Genomic DNA, 23,116 nt, shown 5'->3' with positions numbered 1-23,116 from the left:
ATCCAACAGTAATTACTGTTTGTCGTAGATTCCTGGTAGTGAAGCACACTTGACCCTTCCTCCTTCCATTAAAACCCACACAGCTCTCTAATTCTGATTGTTGTGATCAGTTATTCAGATATTTGGGAGCACTTACCGTATGCTACCAGCACATGATTTCCAGACAAGGCTGTGATAAGAAATAGAGCAAAGTCCTTTTGAGCCTTGCTTGCCTTAGCACCATTCTTCCAGCCTATTGTGACTGATGATGGTAACTGGCTATAGGTTTTGTCACCAATAAATAAGGCAGCTAGACTGTCATTCGCACCATGCAAACTGAAATCATCCTGCAGTTTTATAAGTGGATAGTAAACATTCCCTCCACTGCAAGATTTGCTAGGAGAGTCTTAAATAATGCCCAAAACACATGAGAACAAAACCTTCCATTTTGGCACTTAGGTCCATAAAGGCAGTTTTGGCATCAAAGAGAAAAGGTTTATGTTCAAGAACTTCTTGATTTCTATTCTCCCTCTTACTTCCTAGGCCAAGTTTTGGTGATAACATATAAAACCATTAGTGTGTAAAGTCAGCTTATCTCTAAATACAGCAACTTGAAAAAGAAATGTGTTCAGAATTACATTGTATAATATAATGCTTTACTTTTGTTGAAGATTCACCAAAATACTGAATGTATTTTAATTACTAAAAACAAATTAGTAGAAATTTCTTATCTAAGTAGAAAATATGGTCAGCCATGCACTGAGCCAAGATGAAATTGTTTTTTCTGAGTTGTGTCTTTGTTTCTTATTCCCCCAGTCCCCAACACATAGACTTGCCACCTCCCCCATACACACACACACACACACACACACACACACACGTGCGCGCCTCTTGCTAAAGTACTGACTTTTCATTCCATGCTGACAAGTTGTGCTAGAACTTGCCATTACAGGGTCTTCAGTGAGCAACTTACACTGAATTCTGTGCTGTAGCAAGGCTCGTGTAGTGCCAGTGCATTCACACTTTTCCTTGTATTTCTTTGTTCTTTATTAAAAAAAATCTCATTTTATAAATTATGTATTGAACATTTATAGGGTTTGCATTTTTTATCAAATCTGCTTTACGCTTTAGATGACCTATACCACACTTTTACTCCTAGGCTGACTTCCTGTCCTTATACTATTGGGTTACCCCTGCCCTAGTATATCATTTTGTGTGAATGTAGGGCATATACCCTGAGAAAACCATAATTCAAAAAGAGACATGTACCACAATGTTCATTGCAGCCAATTTACAATAGCCAGGACATGGAACCAACCTAAATGTCCATCAACAGATGAATGGATAAAGAAAATGTCGCACATATATACAATGGAATATTAGTCGGCCATAAAAAGAAACAAAATTGAGTTATTTGTAGTGAGGTAGATGGACTTAGGGTCTGTCATACAGAGTGAAGTAAGTCAGAAAGAGAAAAACAAATACTGTATGCTAACGCATATATATAGAATCTAAAAAAACAACAACAAAAAAATGGTACTGATGAACCTAGTTGCAGGGCTGGAATAAAGATGTAGACATAGAGAATGGACTTGAGGACATGGGTGGGAGGGGAAAGCTGGGGCAAAGTGAGAGTAGCATCGACATATATACACTACCGAATGTAAAATAGCTAGTGGGAAGCAGCCCGCATAGCACAGGGAGATCAGCTTGGTGCTTTGCAATGACCTAGAGGGGTGCGATAGGGAGGAGGGGAGGGAGACTCAAGAGGGAGGGGATATGGGGGCATATGTATGCATAAGGCTGATTCACTTTGGTGTACAACAGGAACTAACACAGTATTGTGAAGCAATTATACTCCAGTAAAGGTACATTTTAAAGAATACATTTTATTTAAAAGCCAGAGAGTTTTTAAATCTGTGGCAAAGGTTAGCCCAAAGACATAGAATATTGCATGCTACTAATTATTCATTTTTTAGATACCTAATCTAGGATTTTTTTTTCAGTGTGCTGTGGATATTGCCTATGTTAAAAACATTGATAATAACACACAAGTTTTGTAAAAAGTTTTTACTTAAGGAATAACATATTTAAAATGTTGATTCATTCTTTACCATATGCTTAGGCAGCCATGTGTCAAATCTTTTTAAATACAATACTGTCTTCTTTCCATAAACCATTAAAACTTCAGCATTCCAGCTCTGTCTTCCACAACTCTTTTACCCATGAAAATAAGATAAAATTTTGGTTTGTTAGGATTATGTGTGTGAATTTGAGGTTCAGAGACTGTGGTCACTATGGTGATCTGACAGCCATCACCAGCTCTCCTCCAGGAGTATGTCACCTGTAATTGTCATGGGCGAAATGGTGACATCAGCACTCGTAGCTGCTATAATTTCAGAATCTGCCTCACAGCCCAGCAACTATTTTGGAGTCTCTCCTATAGGTCTGGGCAGTGAAACATCACTAGTCTCATGTGGGATCCTGGGCAGCAGAGGAATCAGCTGCCGTGGTGCAGCTGAAGCCAGGGTGAATTCCTTGGCAGGGCTCATTTCAGATGTCTCTGAGAGCTGCACCTCCTGAAGCAGGCTGGCTCAACAGGATGCCGAACTGTTCTTGCCTGCTGGAGCGTAGAAGCAGCCACCGGGACGTTTTTTAGGAGACAGGTCAGGAATGGGATGGAGAGCAGCAAGGGCAGGTTGTGGCGGCGGCTAGAGATCAGTCTCTAGAAGCAGTGAGCTCCGAAACCTCATCAGGCTGCTTCCAAGGTAGTTAGACTCTGAGAGAGGAAGGTGGGCCACAAAGACCTAGGCCTAAATTAGCTTTAACCCCTGACTTGTAACTTAAGTTTTCCTAATTGTTCATTTTGTAATTCAAGTTTAATCCGACTAACCACCAAGTGGGCCTTTAGACTGCCGTTTCAAAAAATTGGTAGCATGCTAACTTCCACACTTATTAAATACTTAGAATCATTGACCGCTTGTTTCCCTTAGAACTTTAAATATTAAAAAGAAACTTATGAACATTCTAGTCTATTCAGAATATCTATGATTGCTTATGTGGGACTAATAAAAAAATTAGAAACGAATGAATTCCACGAGAATTCTTTTTTTTTTTAATAACCATGTGGATAATACTTTAAAAACCAAAATTATTCTGATGCAAAACTTCTGTCTTTACTGTCTCAGGTAAAATGAAAAGCCTACTCAAATCGCAGTTCAAATTCAAGAGTTCCTTCTGGACATATCCGAGTCCTTCTTTCTCCCTTGTAACTATTGGATAGGGAATTGCCAGGTGTCTTTAGTTGAAAGGTGCTTAACCTGCTTTCCAGCTGCTTATTGTGGTGGACTAAGTGTTGGCATTGGCTCAGGCCCATCAGGCCCGTCTCCGGTGTTGTCTTACCACTTCTGCAGGACATTGAGTAAAGTTATTGAACTGCTTTGAATCTGACTGTCCTCATCTGTGAATTGGAAATAATGATACTTTTCCTACTACCAGAATTTGAAAAGATCGAATGAGATGGTGGATATGAAATTACTTTAAAAGGGTGAAAATAAAGCCCTAAGGGATTTCCCTGGTGGTCCAGAGGTTAAGACTCCACGCTTCCAGTGCAGGGGGTACAGGTTCGATCCCACATGCCACGTGGCACGGCCAAAAAATTAAATTAAAAAAAAAAAAAAAAAAGCCCTAGGATTTATGGTCACAGTATTTTAGAATTCAAAAGTACAACCTCCTGACTCTTAGAGTGGCATTAGAGAGGTTCCGTCATTGTCAGGAGGTTGAGCAGTGAAGTGCAGTGCGGGGCTAGGGTGCCCCCCCTTCCTAGCTCACCTTAGTCCATCCTAGTTTAGCTGCATTCTCCTGCTGTGCTTGTCTTATTGGAAATATCAATAGTAGTTAATTTCCTCTGTGCCTGGTACACTGGTACATTATATAGCTTGTCTCATTTTAAGCCTTGTACTATCCTTGTGAAGTAAGTGCGGTTTTTATTCCTATTTTACAGATGAGAAAACAGAGACCCTGAGAGGTGAGGTAACCTGGCACCTAGTGGGTGGGTGAAGCCTGGGTGTGAACCCTGGCAGTGTGACTCCAAGACTGTGCTCTTTAACCTTATGGTAATCTTTTATGCATATTTTAATATTTTTTTTAAATCAGGAGATGGGTTTGAGTTACATCAGAGAACACATTTCATTGTCTATTACTCATTTCCCTGTCTTGGCTGTTTAGGTCCTCCAAAATATACATGAAGCATCAGTGAAATGTTTCAACATTTTTCGTTGTTATGTGAAGTTCTTATAAAATAAGGCCAGTTGTAAACACAAATTTATACTTCAGTGTGTTTACTGTACCAGAAAAGAGAGTAGGCTCAGGGTGCAGATGTGGCTGAACTTCCTTCACGCGCACACCTTTGCCAGCAGAATGGGAGATGTGCTTGGAGCGCGTGGCCCATGTTAACACTCTGGAGCCTTCACCCTTTACAGAGTGCTTGCACAGACTGTCTCATCCTCGCCCTGCGACACAGGCATCTTCCTACTTTACAGCTGGTGGGAATACCTCAGAAAAGTTAGGGGGCAAGAGGCAGAGTGAAAACTCCTGACCCTCTGCTCTGTATATACACACTCTCCCTCCTCTGGGCTTCTCCTAGGCTCACACCTGCGTGTCCTAGTGCATGCTCTGAGGTAGCTGCCTTGGGTAGCTCAGGTATTTAAAATGTATTTGTTCACAACTAAACATAGCTGTTAGAGCTCTTTATAAATGGGTCATGAAAATAATAGCTAGTTTTCATTTCCAGTGGTTTTAAATTAAAGCTCAATTTAGACTTCGGCATTCTTTTAATTGGTGCGTTTTGAATGTCGGTTGTGCCTGTTTACTCATTTGAGTAAAGATACTAATTTCTAAGGCACACATCCAATATAGAGTTATGCCTAAATGGGCTTCAGTTCATTTATTCTCTTACTGTTACTTGTACTCTACTAGTAATATAAGTTAACGAATGCCTGCCTATCAAGTATTTTGTCTTCAGCAGGCATATTCTATAATTAAAAGAGCTTAGTGGCTCTGAGAGAATTCAGTAATCTCCCTGACCCTATGCCTCCACAACAAACAAAGGAGATTATCTTTGAGTTTAACTAGAGAAAGGTCACTCAGGTAAAACTGAAATCTCCTTTAAGGCAAGATAAGTATCTTTGCCCTTAACTGGGTCTCTAATATTCCATTATTTTGTTTCTTAAATAACAGTAGTAATGTGTTTGCAGTCCCAGAAATCTTATATATGTGCTGCTTCTGGAAACTTTCACTATCATTCCAAACTCAGTAATGTTTACTGATATACCATGTGGCTACTACTGTTCTAGGAACTGAGTTATCCCCAGATAAGAGCTGGTAGGTAACAAGATAACTCAGTTCTTGTGTTCTCTAGCTAGTTACTGATTACCAGTAGCTAGTTTCATGAGAAGCTCTTGGAGAAAACTGAGGAGTAGTTGTAGGTTCTACCTGGGTTTGACCATTTTCATGTACCCACTGGATACGAGACAACTTCATGAATGCTGCCTGTTGATTGTCCTTTTAGGGTACAAATGATGTAGGCAATGAAGAAAAAAGATGAAGAAAGAAATACTGTTGCGCTTTAAGAAAGCCCTCTTAATAAAAACGTGAGTTGACACCCCCCCCCAAAAAAAAAATCAAGAATGATTGTGTCAGACTCCTGAAAATGATTTTATTATGTGTATTGTATTTATATACAGCTTTTAAGAAAACAACTTGTAGAAAGTAAAATATGCTTAGCTTTATATCTTATTACATTGATAGTAATTCCACCTCTGGGATTGAAGTTTCCTGGCTGAGACGCTTCTCTTTAATGGTACCTTTGCTCAGTTCAGTCTTGGGTTTCTCAGAATCTCTCACAATGGCCAAGAATTGAGGAATGAATGGGGACTTCCTATGGGCAATTTTGATTTCTTGATAGGTAGGCCCCGGCTTACATCCATACCTCTGAAAGGATAGTGGGGAATTCTAGCTCAGATTCCTCCAAGCAGTGCCAGGATTTCCTGGAAGAGAGCAGAGAAGAACCTGCAGGAAAATGATACCTGAGAGGCAGAGGAGATGATTTTACCCAAGGAGAAAGTGGTCAGCAGTAGTAATGCCACTGGGCAGGATGCAAGGGTAGCTGTGACTGTCTCAAGGCCAGAATTTAGTGGAGTATTGAGCATTGGAGCCACTGAGCTTCCTTAAGGGATGACAGGGCAGTGAGGAAGCCCAGGCTCCTCTTGAGAAGCTGGAGGAGGACGGAGTGGGAGAGAGGCAGAAGCCTAAGGATTTGCAAAAGCGGGGAAGCATTTTGGGGTTGGTTGGGTTGGGTTTTGTTTTAAGGCAAGAAGAAGGAAGAATGCTTATAGGCTGAAGAGACGGAGCAAAGAGGGGAGGTTTGTTGTTAAAGTAGTGAGTGTGCTTTCCTCAAACACTGACATTTCCTTAAGGAAGGGGCTTGGAGGGCACTTGACTGCATAGTGAATAGGAAGCCAGTCTGTGATTAAGTTTGCCATGGTTATGAAATATGTTGGTAGGAGTTTTCTCTGTGTTTAAATTATTATTGCTCATGGTGTAACAAAACATTCATCCACCTGACAAATTTATTAAGAATTGGCTACGTGCCAGGCACTAGGAATACAGCAGTGATGAAACAAGACAAAAATCCCTGCCCCCCATAGAGATTATGTCTTTACAAAAACATGGTTGTAAGTATTCTTGGAATCCATTTCATGGTTTCTACTTGCACTTTTTTTCATGTTTTGTGGCCTTCCCTTAGAATGACGTGAACACTAAAGTGACCTTCCTGCCCCAGATGTTCAGAGGATTGCTTTCTGTCCAAGCCTTCCTGGTGGCTCTTGCATTTTTCTACCCTCTTCCTAATTGCTGTTAGTAGTTACCTTACAGAAATACTGTCCAGGATAGTGGGGAATTCTAGCTCAGATTCCTCCGAGCAGTGTACTGTCCCATTTTAACTTGGGCAGCATGTGTACCTGACTGGTAGCCAGTCAGATTTTGATGTCGAAGGTGTGGGTGTGGCGATAGTCTGGGGAGGTAACCCAAGAATACTTTCTTAGTAATAATAAAATATCAAAGTTTTAAAATGATTTCTTTTTAGAAAAATAATTTAGGACATATTTAGAAATATCCTTGTAAATATTGCTTATTATCTTGCATAACTGATAGACTTTCTTGGATGGAAAGTGGTAGAGATATGGCTGATACTTTGGCACTTAGGCAGTTTATCTTTGCTTCAGGTAGAGGGTGACTTGTTACTTATATGTCGCTAGTGGTTGTGCCATTGATAAACATTTGTTTATGTCCCCTAAACAAATCTGTGAAGTTTTGTCATATATATGTGATTGTCAAATTGTGGGAAAGTTGTTGAGAACAGCTGCTTTAGCTTATTGGTGAACATCCATTCGGCAAACTTCTGTTGAAGAGAAAGGACCTGGGAGCGTGCTCTGCAGCCTGCCATTCTGGGAGTGCTTACTTGGAACCCTGAACAGAACTGATTCAAGTCCCTAGTCTCATTGTTTACCTTAATTCATTTGAATTTTATGTTTTAGTCATATTTGTATTTTTAACACAAAACTGTCACTGCACCCCTCTCCCAAATCTTGGAATAAAATTGACATTCTAGAAGTAGATGCTCTATTTTTTCATGCTTATGCTGTGGTTTCAAATGCATCCTGCTAGCCGTATCCCCCCCAAACTAGGAGAATCCAGGTTTGAGGAGTCTGGATTGGGGGTTCTAGCGCTGTCCCTTCCCTGGAGACACCCCATTCATTGACCTCCTCAGCTAGTTCCCTTTCTTCCACTCAGGTTTCTTCCTAATAGGATGTAGTCTTGTGGCTTCTGCCTCTTCCCTCCCAGGCACAAACTCTTTTGGGATTTTCTTCAGAATTCTTTCTTCCTGTTAACTACAGGAAAATCAACAGATAGTAACAAAATTAGAGATATGGACAAGTTCCAGAGTTATGGAAAAGTTTTTTCCACTGAAATGCATGTGTCTAGGCTTATGGTTTTGGGCTTCTTTTACTGACCATCTCAATGTTTTACTGGGGGTGAAATCTGTCACTCTTACTACAACTGGTATTCCCAGCTCTTCTCTCTTTCTGCAGTGTTCCTAAAACTAATGGTGGGGAGTTGGTTTACACAAAGGCCTCAGTGAAGCTTATTTACATCTTAGAGATCTTTCGTATTGGAAAGGTGTTACTTCCTCATAGCCTGCTGTGTACAAGTACCAGGCATTTGAGAGTCAGTACTGTTAGAGTGGTGGATGAGTAGGACATAGGCCTTGCCATCAAGAAAAAACACAGCCCGAGGGCAAAGATCAATCTATTCCTTTATTCAGCACATATTTATCGAGTGTCTGCCATATGCCAAGCTTTCTGCTAGGGCAAGGAGCATAAAGTTAAGACTCATTTCTGCTCTCAAGGATCTCACAGTCAAACGTTGGAGACAGACAAGTAAGAAACCATTATAACAGAGTGCTATTTGCTGAGTTGGGACCGAGGAAGGACTGCCCCCCCTCCCCGACCGAGTTAGAGGGGCTGTGACCAGTGGGGAAGGCTGAAGGCAGCTTCTGGGATAGCTTCTCCAAGGAAAGGAGGACCCTTGAACTTGAGTGATGAGGTGGGAACTACAGGATATACCTAAGGAAAATTAGACAAATTTTATTTTTATTTTTTGCTTCTTCTGTATACTAGATAAACTCACATTTTATTAATTGTCGACACTGTTTCTGTTTTTCAACTTAAAAGTTTTGAGTTTGAGTATCAGCCAGAATGATAATGAATTTAGTCAGTTATTTTAATTAAAAAGAATATTAATATGCATGTTTATGAAAGAGTTGCTGTCATGTTTTAAAACAAAAACAATAATACAATTTATAAAGTACAAGTATAGTTCTTTGCCCCATTTCCATTCAGGTTATTCTTTTATAATTGAATTCTTTAAAATTAGAAAACGGTTAGGAAGAATGGCTTTTGAAGCATATATCAGGCTAAATTATAATAAGTCAGAACCTGCCAGTTTAAAATGAATGCAATTCTTTGGTTCTCCTAAATTGTATCTTTTGCTACAGTGAAAAGAAATTAGCATATTTATGAACACCTACAAAATTCCATTGAAATGAGAAGACATTATTTAGGTAGACAGAATGTAATGATTCAGACTATATTTGGGACAGGATATCGGAATTAATGTGGCTTCTCTTTCAAGTTATTTGTGGGCAGATGACATCTTTAATATTAATAATTGCCTAAGTTACATTTTTAAGGAAAGAGTGCCACCTATTGAACGAAGGTTTTTTTTCTCTCCTCCCATTCCATTCCTAGAATGTTGTTTCACTTTGAATCCTTGGTTTCTCCAACTGTGTACTATAATTAATTCCAATAGGTAATTTATGCCAGACAGTGAACAAAGAAGTTAGATTCACTCTTGATCCTATCTTCCAATGGATTAACTAGGGTGGCCAGTATTCTTAGAGGGAGTTTGTGCCTCCAAAACCAACTGTAGAAACAAAACCTAAACATAGGCATGATTCAGCACTTTGCAAGTTTCAAAACCTTCCCATTATTTTAATGTATTCTCTAGCTGAAGGGTTTTTTGTTTGTTTTAAGATGGGTGTATGGACACTCAGTGAATAGGAGTTATTCCGGAATAACTGAAAGGGATTGAGGAATTTATGACATTGGTCAAGATCTACTGGGGAGACCTCAGTCTCCCAGGGGATATTAGTACAGAGATTGTTGGATCACAACTTGGCCATAGGTCACTCGGGGAGATTCCTGAGGTTCAAATCCAAATACCTACTTCAAAATAAACCACGTGGTACTTTTCGGTAGTTCTTATCTATGAAAGGTTGAGAACATGAACACTAGCAAACACACCAGTATCAGAAGTAAAAGATTTCATTTAAGAATTTACATGGCCATTATTTGTAGTTTATTGGCATGTTTGTGGTGTATTGGCTTAATACATTGCTAGGCATCAATTGTCTCCAGCTTTTCCACTTGTTTATTGGACTGTGCAAGTAGGGAGTGATTTTTTTTAAAGGAGGTGAACTGTATGCTAAATTGATTTATACTTGCTGATGTAGACAGATTAATCGTACAACCCACTGAGGGATGATATTTTGTATTAAAATCCTGAAGTCAAAAACAAAAAAATATATTGTGTAAGGTATTAAAATTCATCCCATATAAAATGTTTAAGTTGTCTAACCCAAATATGTCAAGCTTATATCCTAAATACCAGATGTAATTAACCAGAGATGAGTCACTTTTTTTTTCAGTTTAAAGAATAAATTGCATCTGAGAGAGTAGATCTTAAAAGTAAAATAAATAAGTAAATAAATTGCAGTGACATCTATTCATGTTACTTAAATAAGGAGTATTAATTGGCTGAATGGCAAGCACTCTCTGAAAATATTATGGTTTTTTAATAATACAAAAGCAAAAAAATTTTAGCAGTAATTGTGTTTTCAGATTAGCAGTCAGAATGACTCATTAAATGTTAACACTGTATCCCAGCTTTTCTCCATTTAAAAAAAAGCAAACTCTCACCTCTCTGACTTGACACAGATTAAGCATTTCTGAAATGATGATACCACATTATGGGAAAAGCAGGCTTTGTGGCTGCAGAGAGCCCTGGACTCGGGAGTTAGAATTCAGATTGGAACATTGCCACAACTGAAGCTGAGACTTGGCCAGAAAGCCACCATGCTTCATTTCTCATTTCAGGCTACTACTTCATATCTTTTTGACTCAGAGCACTTGAATATGCAAAATGGTTATGTGTCTTTTAAGGAAGAGAAATTTGTGGTTCTTTCATTTAAAAAAAAAAACCAAAAACTAGAAAAGTTTATGTTTTCAGTGTTTAAAAAAAAACCCTTGAAATCCATGTTTTGTGGTCTCTCCTTTCTTGAATGTTTCTCCTAACGGTTGTTTTATCTTTCTGAGAGAGCTTTGATAGAGTCCCTTGTACATAATACGTACCCTTTTTAGTAATTAGATTTGAATTGCTTTTATCATAGTGCCTATCAGGGGTACTGAGTCTAAAAGTTTAGTAATTTCTAGCCTGAGTTTTCACAGGGTCTGTGGATCCGTATTTGTTCTATGGTATTGGTAGTGTTGAGAAAGGATTCTCACATTTTAAAACACCAGGAGCCACTGGATTATAGATGTACGAAGAATATTTTATGCAAATAAACTATTGGGAGGTATTCTCCAGATATAACAATTAGAGGGAGTTTGTGGATCCTGTTGAGCTTTATATTTTTTGATATTATTTCTCCCTCACAGAACTATAGCATTTACATAGTGGCATTAATAAATGAATCATGTTCATTCTGGATGGCCCTGAATCTTGTAGTCTGATCTGATTTGGTAAATTCTTGAATTACAGAAAGGTTGTGAATTACTTAAGATTATGTAGCTGGCTAATGGCCTAGTTATGACTTGGCCCTTAATCTCAAGACTCCCCAATCCTGTTATTTTTCTTTGGTTCTGTGAAGCCTCCCACAATGTAGAGAAGAGTAATTCAGTAGCACATGTTTATTTTTAAGGAAATATATCAACCATACAGAGGGAAAATATTAGAGCATAATATAATGAACAGCCATAAAACCGTTGCCTGTATTTAATAAATGTTAACATTTTATCATATTTGCTGCAATTGGGTATCTGTGCTTTAAAGAAACGAATATTAAAGACACAGTTGGAGCCTCCTTTGTCTTCTTACCTCCCTCCTTGCACCCCACGGGTAGTGGGCCATGTAGTAGCCTTGTTTGGCAGTCTTCACATTCCAGATGTCTCTAATCAACATTGTTACCTCCTGAAACTAGAAAAAAATAGTTGTATTTTGCTATTTTCGTCTGTTTTTCAACTAACATATTGTTAAAAACAATTATGTGTAACATAGACTAGAAGGAAGAGCACAGGGCTTTGAAGCCAGAGAGACCTGGTTTTGAAACAAAGAATTCCCACTTACTGTGGATCCTTAGTCAAGTTACTTATCTTTCTGTAAGCGTTTCTTTGTCTGCACAAGGGAGACAATGTGTCTTACATTGTAGCCTCGTGTGAGAGTTGGAGCCCCTGTAAGGATAGCACCTAGCATGATACCCAGTACAGAGGAGGTGCTCCATAAAGAGTAGCAGATCATAAATAATGGTCATAGTAATAGTTGTAGTAGTTGCATTTACTGTGTGCTTACCATATACTTGGCACTATTTTAAGTGCTTCATCCATGTTCATTCATTTTAAAACTGTGAGATGAGAACTATGTGCTAAGGGCCTAAAACAGTGAAAGGCACGTAGGAAGTACATCATAAATATTGGCTATTATCTCCATTTTACAGAAAAAAGAAATTAATGGAAGAAAATTAGGGAGGTGAACTTCCTTTTAAGCACTTTACCTATAAACTTATTTAATCCTAGTAGCCACTCTATATGGTAGGTATTATTATCCTTTTTACAGTGAGGAATTGAGGTACAGAGAGGTTAAATAACTTGGACCAAAGGCATACAGCAAGTAGGTGTCAGACCTTGGATTTTAACTCAGGCATTTTAGCTCCAGAGCTCATGCCACTGACCACCATGCCATACGTCTTGATGATGTTTGTGGTATGACTTCTTTATCTACCCTATCCTAGGAACATGTCCTTCAAGTTATGTCATTTCTGTTGAATAAGAAGCCCTTTTGATTTTGCTATGTGTACAACCAAGATTTTACTGGTTTGGGTGGCTATTGCCCCATCAATGCCCCTAACAAACACCCCCGCTGTACTTTCTAAACTCCCCAGTGTGGGCCTGGCATGACTAGTGAACGAATTTGGTCAGTTCCCTGTAGCCATCTCTGGACAGCTCTGCCTCCTCGGCCATCGCCCTCACCTCTTTCAGCCACACTGGTCTCACTGCCTCTGCTGAGCACTGATGCTGCTTCTGCCCCGATCTGCTTCCCACCAATCACTGCCAGGAGTGCTGTCATCAGTGCTGAAGACACACGAGTGCTTCCACTGTGCCAGAGCTCCAGGGGTTTGCAGTGAAGTGAGGACCGTGCCCCAGGCCCCTTTTTTATTTCAGATTCTGGGGCTTTTCTCTAGGCATATAGAGATATTTAGAGCAAATTGCTTATCAGGGGTTTTTGGCTTTGTTTTTTTGGCTGATACCTTCTTCGTCTTCACCCCAGACCTAAGTCCTTGGCAGAGAGTGAGCAGACTGGGCCTGGGGCAAATCTTAATGACAAACTCTGGCCTCTGCTAGTGGTTAGATTGGGCCACGTTTGTATGTCTGACATCCACTTCTCTTAAGATGAGTTTGTACCAGGTGAATTTACTCATCTCAAGCTGGCTGTCAGATAATCTTTTTCCCACATATTTTGATTCTTGGAGACTTAGTTGCACTAAAGACAATTGCTGAATTTTATGATAGCTCGTGAAGCCTTATATTAAGACATTAAAACAGCTGGTGTTCGTTTCTTCTCTGGATTTTTCTTCTTAGACCTATTGACTCATTTGAGCCAGAAAGGATATAGAGATGATCCTGTACAGATTTCTCACAGTATATTCTAAGGACCACTACTCTGTCAAAGGTGTTTTGCTTAAAGGACTTCTGTGCCAAATAAGTGCAAGGAATACTGCGTTACCTTCTTTTTTTTTCCCTCTTGGAAAAATATATGATGCACATAGGTCTTTAAATGAACGTGTTTATTTTATCTAGTGTTTCCTAAACAGCAGAATCATGAACTGTTTAATATTCTATAGAACATTATTTTCACCAGAGCTGTTTCTTTTGTCAAGAAAATCTTTCAGCCTTCATTGGCTCCAAGCCTGCCAGCCCTGTTCTTTCGTTAAATATTATTCAGGCATCACCTCCTCTGTAGATCTTTCTAGGACTCTCCTAGATAAAATTAAGATGGAGATCCACTCCATCCTTGCAACTATTTATGATATATTAAAATACTTCTATTATAGCAGGGTCGGCATCTGTTTTCTCTGTTCTGCTAGACTAAGCGCCTAGAGGGATAGAGACCCTGTCTTACTTTTCTTTATCCCACTTTGTATTTGTATGTCTGTTGCCTAGCCCAGAGCTTACACGTAGTAGGCGTGCCAACATTCATTGAACAGAGTGGTTTTCTAGCATTAAAAGCATAGAGAAGAAAAGCTACATTTGTCAGGAAGTCATTCTTCCTCATTCTGAGCATCCCAGCTAACATGCCTTTCCACCAGCTAGGAGGAAGTACTGTAGAAATAGCGCTAGCTGTTCCACGGGGTTTGAAAGAAATCATTCTCCTAGCAAAAAGGCTGTAAGAGGGCTTTGTGCTCTACTTCAGCACTATATGCCTTCTCATCCACTAATCTGGGGATGTTAAAAACAGTCCAAGGGTTTTTATTAACACAGAAGGTACTCAAAATATTACATTTTAAACTTTAAACCACTTTTCTTAAACTGTGGGAGGGAAAATGTGCAGTAACATACCACTTTTGCAATTATTAGTTTTGTTCATTTGATCTTTTAGAATATTCAAACTGAAGCTGCCACATTTCTTTCAAGATAATTGACTTAGTAAAAATGTAATCACACACCCATTGGAGAAGGTTCCAAAGAAAAACATACATCAGAGCCCCCCATAACACTGACTTGGGAGCTTTTTGATGAAAACAAAAATGGTGAAAGAGCAGCCATCTTTTCCCCCTGGAATACCTGCTTTGTCTCATAGATTATGTACCAGTGCCCTTCGATGGAGGACAGGACACATTGCTTTTCTGAAAACTGCCCTAATAGTAGTAGTGTAGGGACTTCCGATATACTTCTGTAATGTAGTATGAAAGCTCACTTACATTTATGCTTCAGTTGTCTTTTACACATTCCCAACCCTAGATTTGTCAAGTAGCCTGAAAGGGGAATTCTTGAAAGGAAATACACATTTAGCCAAATACTGTAAAAAATTAGCATCCTTTTCCTTGCTTACTGATCTATATTCAACAATTGAAGAGGATGTTCATACGTCCCATTTTTTCCCCAAAGGTTTCTAAAGGTTCTTCGCCAGTTATCAAGGACACAACAAAGGAAGGAATAAACAGTGGAATTTTTAGCACTGAATACTAAAAGAATACAGGCTTACAGAGTAAAAAGTATTTGAAGCTTTCATGGGTTTTTATTGGAAAGGAACAAATGAGAAATGCAACCATATTGGTCTTAAACTCCCCCTGTAAACAGTGACTCTTAAAAAATAGTTTACATTAAACCTGTAGGTTTTCTTGAGTTCACGAGTGAGAAGAAAAGAATAGTGTGACTCTTATCCCATAGGAAGATGGGTAGAAGAATAGTAGTACTTAGAAATTTTGTTACAGAATTGATTACTTTGATGAGTAAATAAAGTATTTTTGTAAAATATTTAGTTTAAGTAACAAACGTTCCAGGGACACCTAGCAACTTTTCAGTCCATTTGTTTTGTTTATCATTGGTAACAGAACTGCATTCAGTTTTTCTGTCACTAAGATATTCATATATTTTGTGACATGATGAATCTGACAAAATCACAAAATTCATTTCTGTCCAGTTCTGACTATTTTTACAATTTTCACTTGTCTGCATAAATATTGCCATCAAATTTCAGCTCATAATTTGTGACAAGTCAGTGAATTTCATTGAACTTGAATCATAAGACATTATAGAACTGACAACGTGTTGGTTTCACTTTAGTCTGATTTGTTTTCTTTTATGCCCACACATGAGGGGTGTTCACTTGAAGAGACACCTGCCCTCACCTTCTCTGGTTTTTCTCCTTGACTGCTTTTTTAAAAATAATTTTTTTTTAATTTCAAATTGCTAAATCTTCTAGGATATTCATTTCCTTACTAACCTAACTTGATTACTGACTTGATTCATCTTGTTTCCTTTAATTTTCTTTATAATTCTTATCAATTTTAATAGTCATTGCATATACTTGATTGTCTCTACATAACTACTTCCCCCCTGAATTTGCTGTATGTTTGAGCTGTCTGAAGTAGCTTTTCCTCCTGACGAGTTGTTTTTTTTTTTTAATTTATTTATTTAATTTATTTTTTGTCTGGGTTGGGTCTCCGTTGCTGCCCGCGGGCTTTCTCTAGTTGTGGCGAGCGGGGGCTACTCTTCATTGCGGTGCGCGGGCTTCTCTTTGTGGTGGCTTCTCTTGTTGTGGAGCACAGGCTCTGGGCGCGCGGAGCCTAGTTGTGGTGCACGGGCTTCAGTAGTTGTGGCTCGCAGGCTCTAGAGTGCAGGCTCGGTAGTTGTGGCGCACGGGCTTAGTTGCCCTGTGGCATGTGGGATCTTCCCGGACCAGGACTTGAACCCGTGTCCTCTGCATTGGCAGGCGGATTCTTAACCACTGCGCCACCAGGGAAGCCCCCCTCCTGATGAGTTTTAACTTCTATTTGCAGTTTGACATTTTTCTTGACTGGTCACCTATACACTTGTCAATACATATGATTGTTATCTTATATATCCCCCAGCTTGATAAAGTATACATAATTAGTTTCATACTTATATTAATTTGATGATTTTTATATTCATCTGTTAACACATTCAGAAGGAAGAATGATTCTTTTTTTCAGATTTTGATAAAACATCCTGGTTCCATTACTGAGTGACATCACTGGGAATGCATATTAAACTGATTTGTTTGTGGTACATTAATAACTTGAATATAGTGACTTTTAATGGAATCTTCTAGCTACATTTCTGAGAGACACGGATGTCCCAGGAAACATCTTAACCAAGTTTTTGCATTGCTGCTTTATGTTCTTTCTGGGACTAGGTAGGTGTCGAGATGATTTGGAAAATCGTTTTGCATTGTATGTTTTTGTTTGTTTATCTGGGTTCTCAGCCACAAGAAACATAGCCCTTTTAGTTTAATAATATTTATTCATATATAAGCATGTCTACCTGAAAGTCTAGCCTTGATGTTTTACCTTAAATGTATCAATAACTTTGAAGGCTGTTGAAATCCATCCGAAATGTTTATATGTTAATTTTACAAGATTTACTTTTCCTGCAAGGCAGTTTTATCAAATTCATTTGAATATTCCTATGAATATTTGTGATCAAGAAAGGTGTCTTGGGCTTCCCTGGTGGCGCAGTGGTTGAGAGTCTGCCTGCCAATGCAGGGGACACGGGTTCGAGCCCTGGTCTGGGAGGATCCCACGTGCCGCGGAGCGACTGGGCCCGTGGGCCACAACTGCTGAGCCTGCGCGTCTGGAGCCTGTGCTCCGCAACGGGAGAGGCCGCGATGGTGGGGGGCCCGCGCACCGCGATGAAGACTGGTCCCCACTTGCCACAATTGGAGGGAGCCCTCGCGCGGAAGCGAAGACCCAACACAGCCATAAATAAATAAATAAATAAATAAATTAATTAATAAAAAAAAAAAAAAGAAAGGTGTCTTTTAGTCATTAAGTAGTCTTGAGTAGAATTAAACAAAAAAATTAAACAAATATGATTCATAAAATAAAAACTAGAATCTTTTTTCTTTCTTCACTTAATATATCCTCTTAATCATAATAGTGTCCTAATTGGTAGTTATCAATATTTTATGTACATTAAAAAATACATATTTTAATGGTGTCTGACTGAATTTGTAGCACACTGAGTTGTAATTACCAGAAGTAATTTACGTATCAATCTGTAGAGTTTACTCATTATTCTGTAGAATATCAGTTGCTTTAAATATATTCATACATTTCTAGCATACATATAAAAACATACAGTATAGAAGAACTATACAGTTAAAATACAGTTTTCTTTTTGATTCACTTGTCTTCTTTAAAGGGAGACTTTGAGGCATGTAGTTTACTCCATAGACTTGGTCAAAGGTAATTGACTGCAAAAAACACTTCCATAGAGTTGCTGCTTTTAAGAATGGTTTAATACTGTCTAGTAGCTCTCTGCATTTTGTAAATTCCCTGTTACTATATTTGTACAATGATTGTTAAACCAGTCTTTTATGAATTACTAATTTAGAAGTAGGAAGACCTTTCGACTATTCTTCCTGTTCTCTTTGAAATTGTTTATATGTCCCAAAGGCACTCATTTGTGGTAGAAGTTACAGGTTAAGCAGGCTGTGTGTGTCCATTACATGTGCTGGAATGACATCTGCAGTGTTATTCCCAGGTCCTTTTTTTTTAATGTATAAATTTATTTTTTTTTAATTTATTTTTATTTTTGGCTGCGTTGGGTCTTCGTTGCTGCACACAGGCTTTCTTTAGTTGCAGCGAGCGGGGTCTACTCTTCGCTGCGGTGCATGGGCCTCTCATTGTGGTGGCTTGTCCTGTTGCAGGGCATGGGTTCTAGGCGCACGGGCTTCAGTAGTTGTGGCTTGCGGGCTCTAGAGCGCAGGCTCAGTAGTTGTGACACACGGGCTTAGTTGCTCCGTGGCGTGTGGGATCTTCCCGGACCAGGGCTTGAACCCATGTCCCCCACGTTGGCAGGTGGATTCTTAACTACTGCGCCACCAGGGAAGTCCTCCCAGATGTTTGTTGATTTGAAGTGATAACCAGCTGCTCTGACTCCAAATCATTGGTTGCTTATCAAGTCTGTGGCATCTGTTGCTCTGGGTGCTTTGTTTGTGGCTGCAGGGCATGCCAGGGGAAAGGACCTGCCCTCAAAGAACTTGCACTTTCCTTGTCTAGGCTGACCTAGGTCAGCTAGAGAGCGAGTATTTGCAGTATAATTATCCACTAATTTTTTGGTGTAATTTTGGTTAATTTCAAACATACTTATCACGATTCTATACCATGTTCTACTTTTCAGAATCCTGTAATTTTTAGTGGAGAATAATTATAATCTTAAAACTCAAATGGGGTGATATTTTAATAGAAAGGAATCCTTGATATCAGATAAGTTGATTTTTAGTATGTGCAAGACAATTTAGAATAATTTATAAATATGAATCAATCAGAATAACTAAGGTGGTATTAAACTGCTTGTAATCATTGTTGATAGTAAGCTATATTGTCATCTTTGTTATTTGACCTCCATATTATTTAACTTTTGATGTAGTTAACCAGAACATGAGCTTTTTGAGGATGAAATTCTGTGCGTGTATCCTTCAAAGGACTAAATAGGAAGGTTTGCACACAATACTAGAAATAGTTTTTCTCACCCTGATGAAGATTTCTGATAGAGATTCAACATATTATAAAACTGATTATACTATGGCCATACCCATATTAAGAAATCAACAGTCCTTTGTTGTGCTAAAGACAGGATACTTACTCTGTACTGAGGGGAAAAAAAAAAGTAGTTGCCTGTTTCTTGGTATAAATAAATAGGAGTTGTGCCATCTTTAGTTCTTAGGGCCAAACATTACCGAGCACAACCTGGAATGAAATGTTCTGGGGACTAATTTTCATAATGTGAGCCACTTTTATATATTATTTCTTATGTAAAATTAGACATGTTGTAAATGTTGCATTACATAAAAATGGAAGGGTTGGCCTTACCAATGATTTTATCTAATCCTTCTTGCTCAGAAGAGGGGAAAGGCCAACAGTTGCCAATGACAATATATCTCTGGAGAAATTATCTTAAGGAAAAACAGAGTTGTTCCATCACTGAGATACAGATTTTTTGGCCTCAGATCTAGGTGTATGAATTTTAAGCACTTGTAAATACTAAGTTTGCTTTTGCCCTGGAAATCATTCATATCCGAGTTAAATCCGGTAATTTTCACATACAGACTTTATCACCTTGGACACATAACCTCCCTGCTTTTTTTCTTATCTGCCAGTGGGATAGTTACGAGTCCCATTCTCATGAGAATTGACTGAGATGACCCACTGTTAGACAGTGCCCTGTCGATGGTAAGGGATGGTTAGCCTCTGTTGTTAGCCTTTATGCTTCACCACATTCTCGTCATCCTTTCTGAAGTCATTCCTTCTTTTGCCTTTTGCCCGGCAACTTAAATTTTAAGGGTCCCAGAGTGGTCTAGTTTTGTTTTGGGAGATAGTTCCTCCCTTGCTCTCTCTCCTCTTGGTAACAAAGCTTGTGGGTTTTAGTATGTGAGTTCCTGCTGCTAAGATAACTTCACAAGCAGACCTCAGTTGCGTGGCTCTGAACTGTGCCTGTCCCAAATAATTCAGTGCATTTTCCAGGGTTCTTTGAGATTGCTTGGACACTGAGAGAATTGAGATTCTCTCTAAATAAAGGTATCCATAATCTAAACTGTTCTGGAAATCTCTATGTATACTAAGGTTAAACCCCATTAATCTCCAGAAAGGTTTCATATAATCATTATAGTCTTTGTTACTCCTATTACAGTGACGTACTCTACTAATGAATAAAATTAATGTGCTTCTATAATTCTTATAACGAAAGTCATCATTTAAAAAACTTGTTTAAACTTCTTTGAATCCTCATCAAGTAGATATCAACTTAGATATCTGATGCTGACTTGCTGTAAAAACAAAATCAGATTTGACAGTGACCTGCTAGACCAGTGAAGAGCACAGGCTTCAGAGTCAGATCGAGTGGGGTTTGAAGCCTGTTCCTACCACTTAAAACTGTGTGACCCTGGGCTTGTAACCCAGCCTCTCCAGACCTCAGATGGTAAAGACCTGAGAGGGTTGTCGGGAAGATGAAGTGAGTTAATACTCATGAAGCACCTAACACCTTGCCTGACACCATAACATTCACTTTTTCTGTTCTGACATAAGTCTGGCAGTTACTTCTCCGATCACTAGTTGTTGACTAATATTATATTTTCATGCTAAAGATGAACCATTTAAGAAATACCTTAAAGAAATTATAGTAAACTTGTAGGATTCTGTTTTTCAGTGTTTATCGAATGTCCTCTGTGTGCCAGGGAATGTGCTGAGTTAGTGTTTTCATCCGGCTCTTCGGGGTTGCAGGGAAGAGAGACATGTTAGGGTTTATTTCAGTGCAAAATAAAGGACCCGTGAAGTTTCTCCACATACATGTGGCCTCTGGAGAACATGATGATTCACCACCTGGGGAGGTATATATAAAAGTAGCTCCAGTTGGTTGACATCATGGACAGGGGACCCAGGTACAACTCTTATGTTTATTTTATTGCTTATTCCCCTCTCCCTGTCTCTAACTACATCTTCCTTCTGACTAATTTCTCTCTCTTCTGCCTTATTTCTGTCTCATTGCTCCTATTTACTACTTTGCTCTTTTTCTCTATTTTGATGCCATTCTTCCTGCCATGACACTCTCCATGTATCTTGTACTCAAACTCCCATAGAGAGAAGGTCTGGTTAAGATGTATAGCACCATCCAGTGTAGAGGGTGTTTGGATCAGGGCACATTCTTACACCAGCCAGCTGTGGACTGCAGGATGGGTTCAAATATATAAAGCATGGTGCCCCGGGTGTCAGACACCACCCTGGGAAGAGGAATTGGCTATGGCTGGATAGGCCCTCTGGCTTCTTGTAGGGTGCCTTTTGTGGCCTGTCCAGGACATTTGGCACTGATGATAGAAGAATGAATAAGATGTGGCAACCTGTCCCAGAAGAGTTCCCAGTGTGGTGAGGGAAGCAGATATTTAAACAAATACTTGAGTTTATGCTGTATGATAATTAATACTAGCATACGGGGAGGGAATGGCTAACTGCTGTAGAATGGTGGTAGGAAATTCTTTACTGAAGGCATATGAGATGACAAAAGGCGTATTCCTTTCAGGATATAAATCATCTGCAAAGACAGAGAGATGTGAAATATCTTGGTGTGCTTAAGAAGAGAGTATTTTAGTGCTGTGAGAAGAGGGCAATGGCTGGCATTTAAGGGGTTCCAGGAAGAGGGTCTAGTATATGATACCAGTGAGGTTAGTCAGAGTGTTAGAAACAGAACTAGGGAAAAATCATCTCCTAGAAAACAGGTGGGGGAGAGCTACAAGAGTGGCAGTTTAATCAACAATGGCTGGTACCACAGCGGGTCAGATAAAGGCAGGACTGAGTGGCTTCATTGAGAAGGGGCCATTGAAGCGTCTCGTTTTATAGCAGGTAAATTCTGTAAGTCTAGAAAGAGTCTAAACTAGAAACCTAACCTCAGGGGAAAAAGGTTTTTTGAAGCTCTAGGTCAATCACAAATTCATTCTGAGGAATGTTTAGAAACCAAAAAAAGCAAGAAACCTCATGTTTTCTAAATAAATAGAAAAGGAGGATAAAGCTTAATCTGTAACAATGTTAAGTTTCTCATAGTTATCTGAATAAAATTTTATTAGCTCTTCAAAGTAGTTTCTCAAAATATGTATGTTTTGCTAAAAACAGAAATATACAAGCTACTATTTTAGTTAAAATAAGAAGTATGGTTCTAGGTAATAGATAGGGCAAGAATAACTCTCTTATTCATGTTTAACCAAAATGGATTAGAGGCCCTCTAATCGCACAGTGATTTTGCAACTATCTGTTTAGATTAGTTTGTGTTTAAAAAAAAAAACAAAACTTTCCTGCTATAGCTATGATATTAATTGGATAAGATGACTAATCACTGCTATATACATGCAGACATACACACATAGCTGGTAAAAATAAAAACCCTGTTTATGTCTGATCTGTGAAGACTATATGTTAAGGTTATAACAAAACGATAAGTATGTAAGAAAAACTTGTTTTTCTTTCCAGTTTTGAAGCTAAGTAAGTATGATTTTTTTTTTTCCTGGCAAGTAGAATAGAATTTACTGTATATGTCATTGAATCTAAGATTCCATTGGTTATATATTGTACCATTATTTTCTATACCATGAAGAAATTTTTAAAACCCTGTCCATTAAATTATAACAGCATTTGATTCTAAGAGGCATTCAGATTTCAGCGATATTAAAATGTGAGGCACAGGCATGGGAAAGTTGAACTAAGAAAGGAAAGTTTATACAAGTTTAGTGGAGGAGGTGGCAATGGGGCCTGGGACCAGGGGCCCCCATGGCAGGCTCGGAAGAGCTGGGGCTCCAGGAGGACACGCTGCGGGTCCTAGCTGCCTTCCTTAGGTGGGGTGAATTTTTTTTTTTTTAATGTGAAAAAATACACATTTTAGAATTAATGATATATAATTATTACTTATGAAGACATTAGAAAAAACACTTAGATTTATATTTGCAGATCAATTTAGGA

The 23,116-nt window shown here is 38.8% G+C and overlaps 1 protein-coding gene and 2 long non-coding RNA genes across 13 annotated transcripts in view; 2 read left to right on the top strand and 1 right to left on the bottom strand.

Moving 5' to 3' along the window:
* Positions 1-23,116, top strand: part of MAP3K1 (mitogen-activated protein kinase kinase kinase 1) — an 81,032-nt gene that overhangs the window by 16,336 nt on the left and 41,580 nt on the right. For 2 of the 9 annotated variants that reach the window (XM_082457069.1, XM_082457068.1), the window contains exons 2-3: positions 3,983-4,094; positions 5,549-5,630. The exons of 5 other annotated variants lie outside the window; for them this stretch is intronic. In XM_082457069.1, coding sequence (XP_082313195.1) covers positions 5,581-5,630 — 50 coding nt within the window. In that variant the 5' untranslated portion in view covers positions 3,983-4,094; positions 5,549-5,580. The remainder of the gene's footprint in view (positions 1-3,982; positions 4,095-5,548; positions 5,631-23,116) is intronic. 2 more of the 9 variants (XM_082457070.1, XM_082457071.1) reach the window with 1 other exon arrangement.
* LOC309658591 overlaps positions 5,624-23,116 on the bottom strand; it is a 77,042-nt gene continuing 59,549 nt past the window's right edge. Inside the window, exons 3-4 of one of the 3 annotated variants that reach the window (XR_014262279.1) lie at positions 11,755-11,853; positions 5,624-8,663 (exon numbers count right to left, since the gene is read on the bottom strand). This is a non-coding gene — a long non-coding RNA (uncharacterized lncRNA). The remainder of the gene's footprint in view (positions 8,664-11,754; positions 11,854-23,116) is intronic. The other 2 variants (XR_014262280.1, XR_014262281.1) reach the window with 2 other exon arrangements.
* LOC309658621 lies at positions 11,860-20,503 on the top strand. The gene is made up of 2 exons (XR_014262328.1): positions 11,860-17,104; positions 17,427-20,503. It is a non-coding gene; the product is annotated as an uncharacterized lncRNA (long non-coding RNA).

Source organism: Balaenoptera physalus (assembly GCF_965194825.1).
Source record: "Balaenoptera physalus genome assembly, chromosome: 3".
NCBI classification, from domain to species: Eukaryota; Metazoa; Chordata; class Mammalia; order Artiodactyla; family Balaenopteridae; genus Balaenoptera; species Balaenoptera physalus.
Note: the sequence above shows the minus strand (reverse complement) of the source record. Positions and strands in the feature narration are given on the sequence as shown.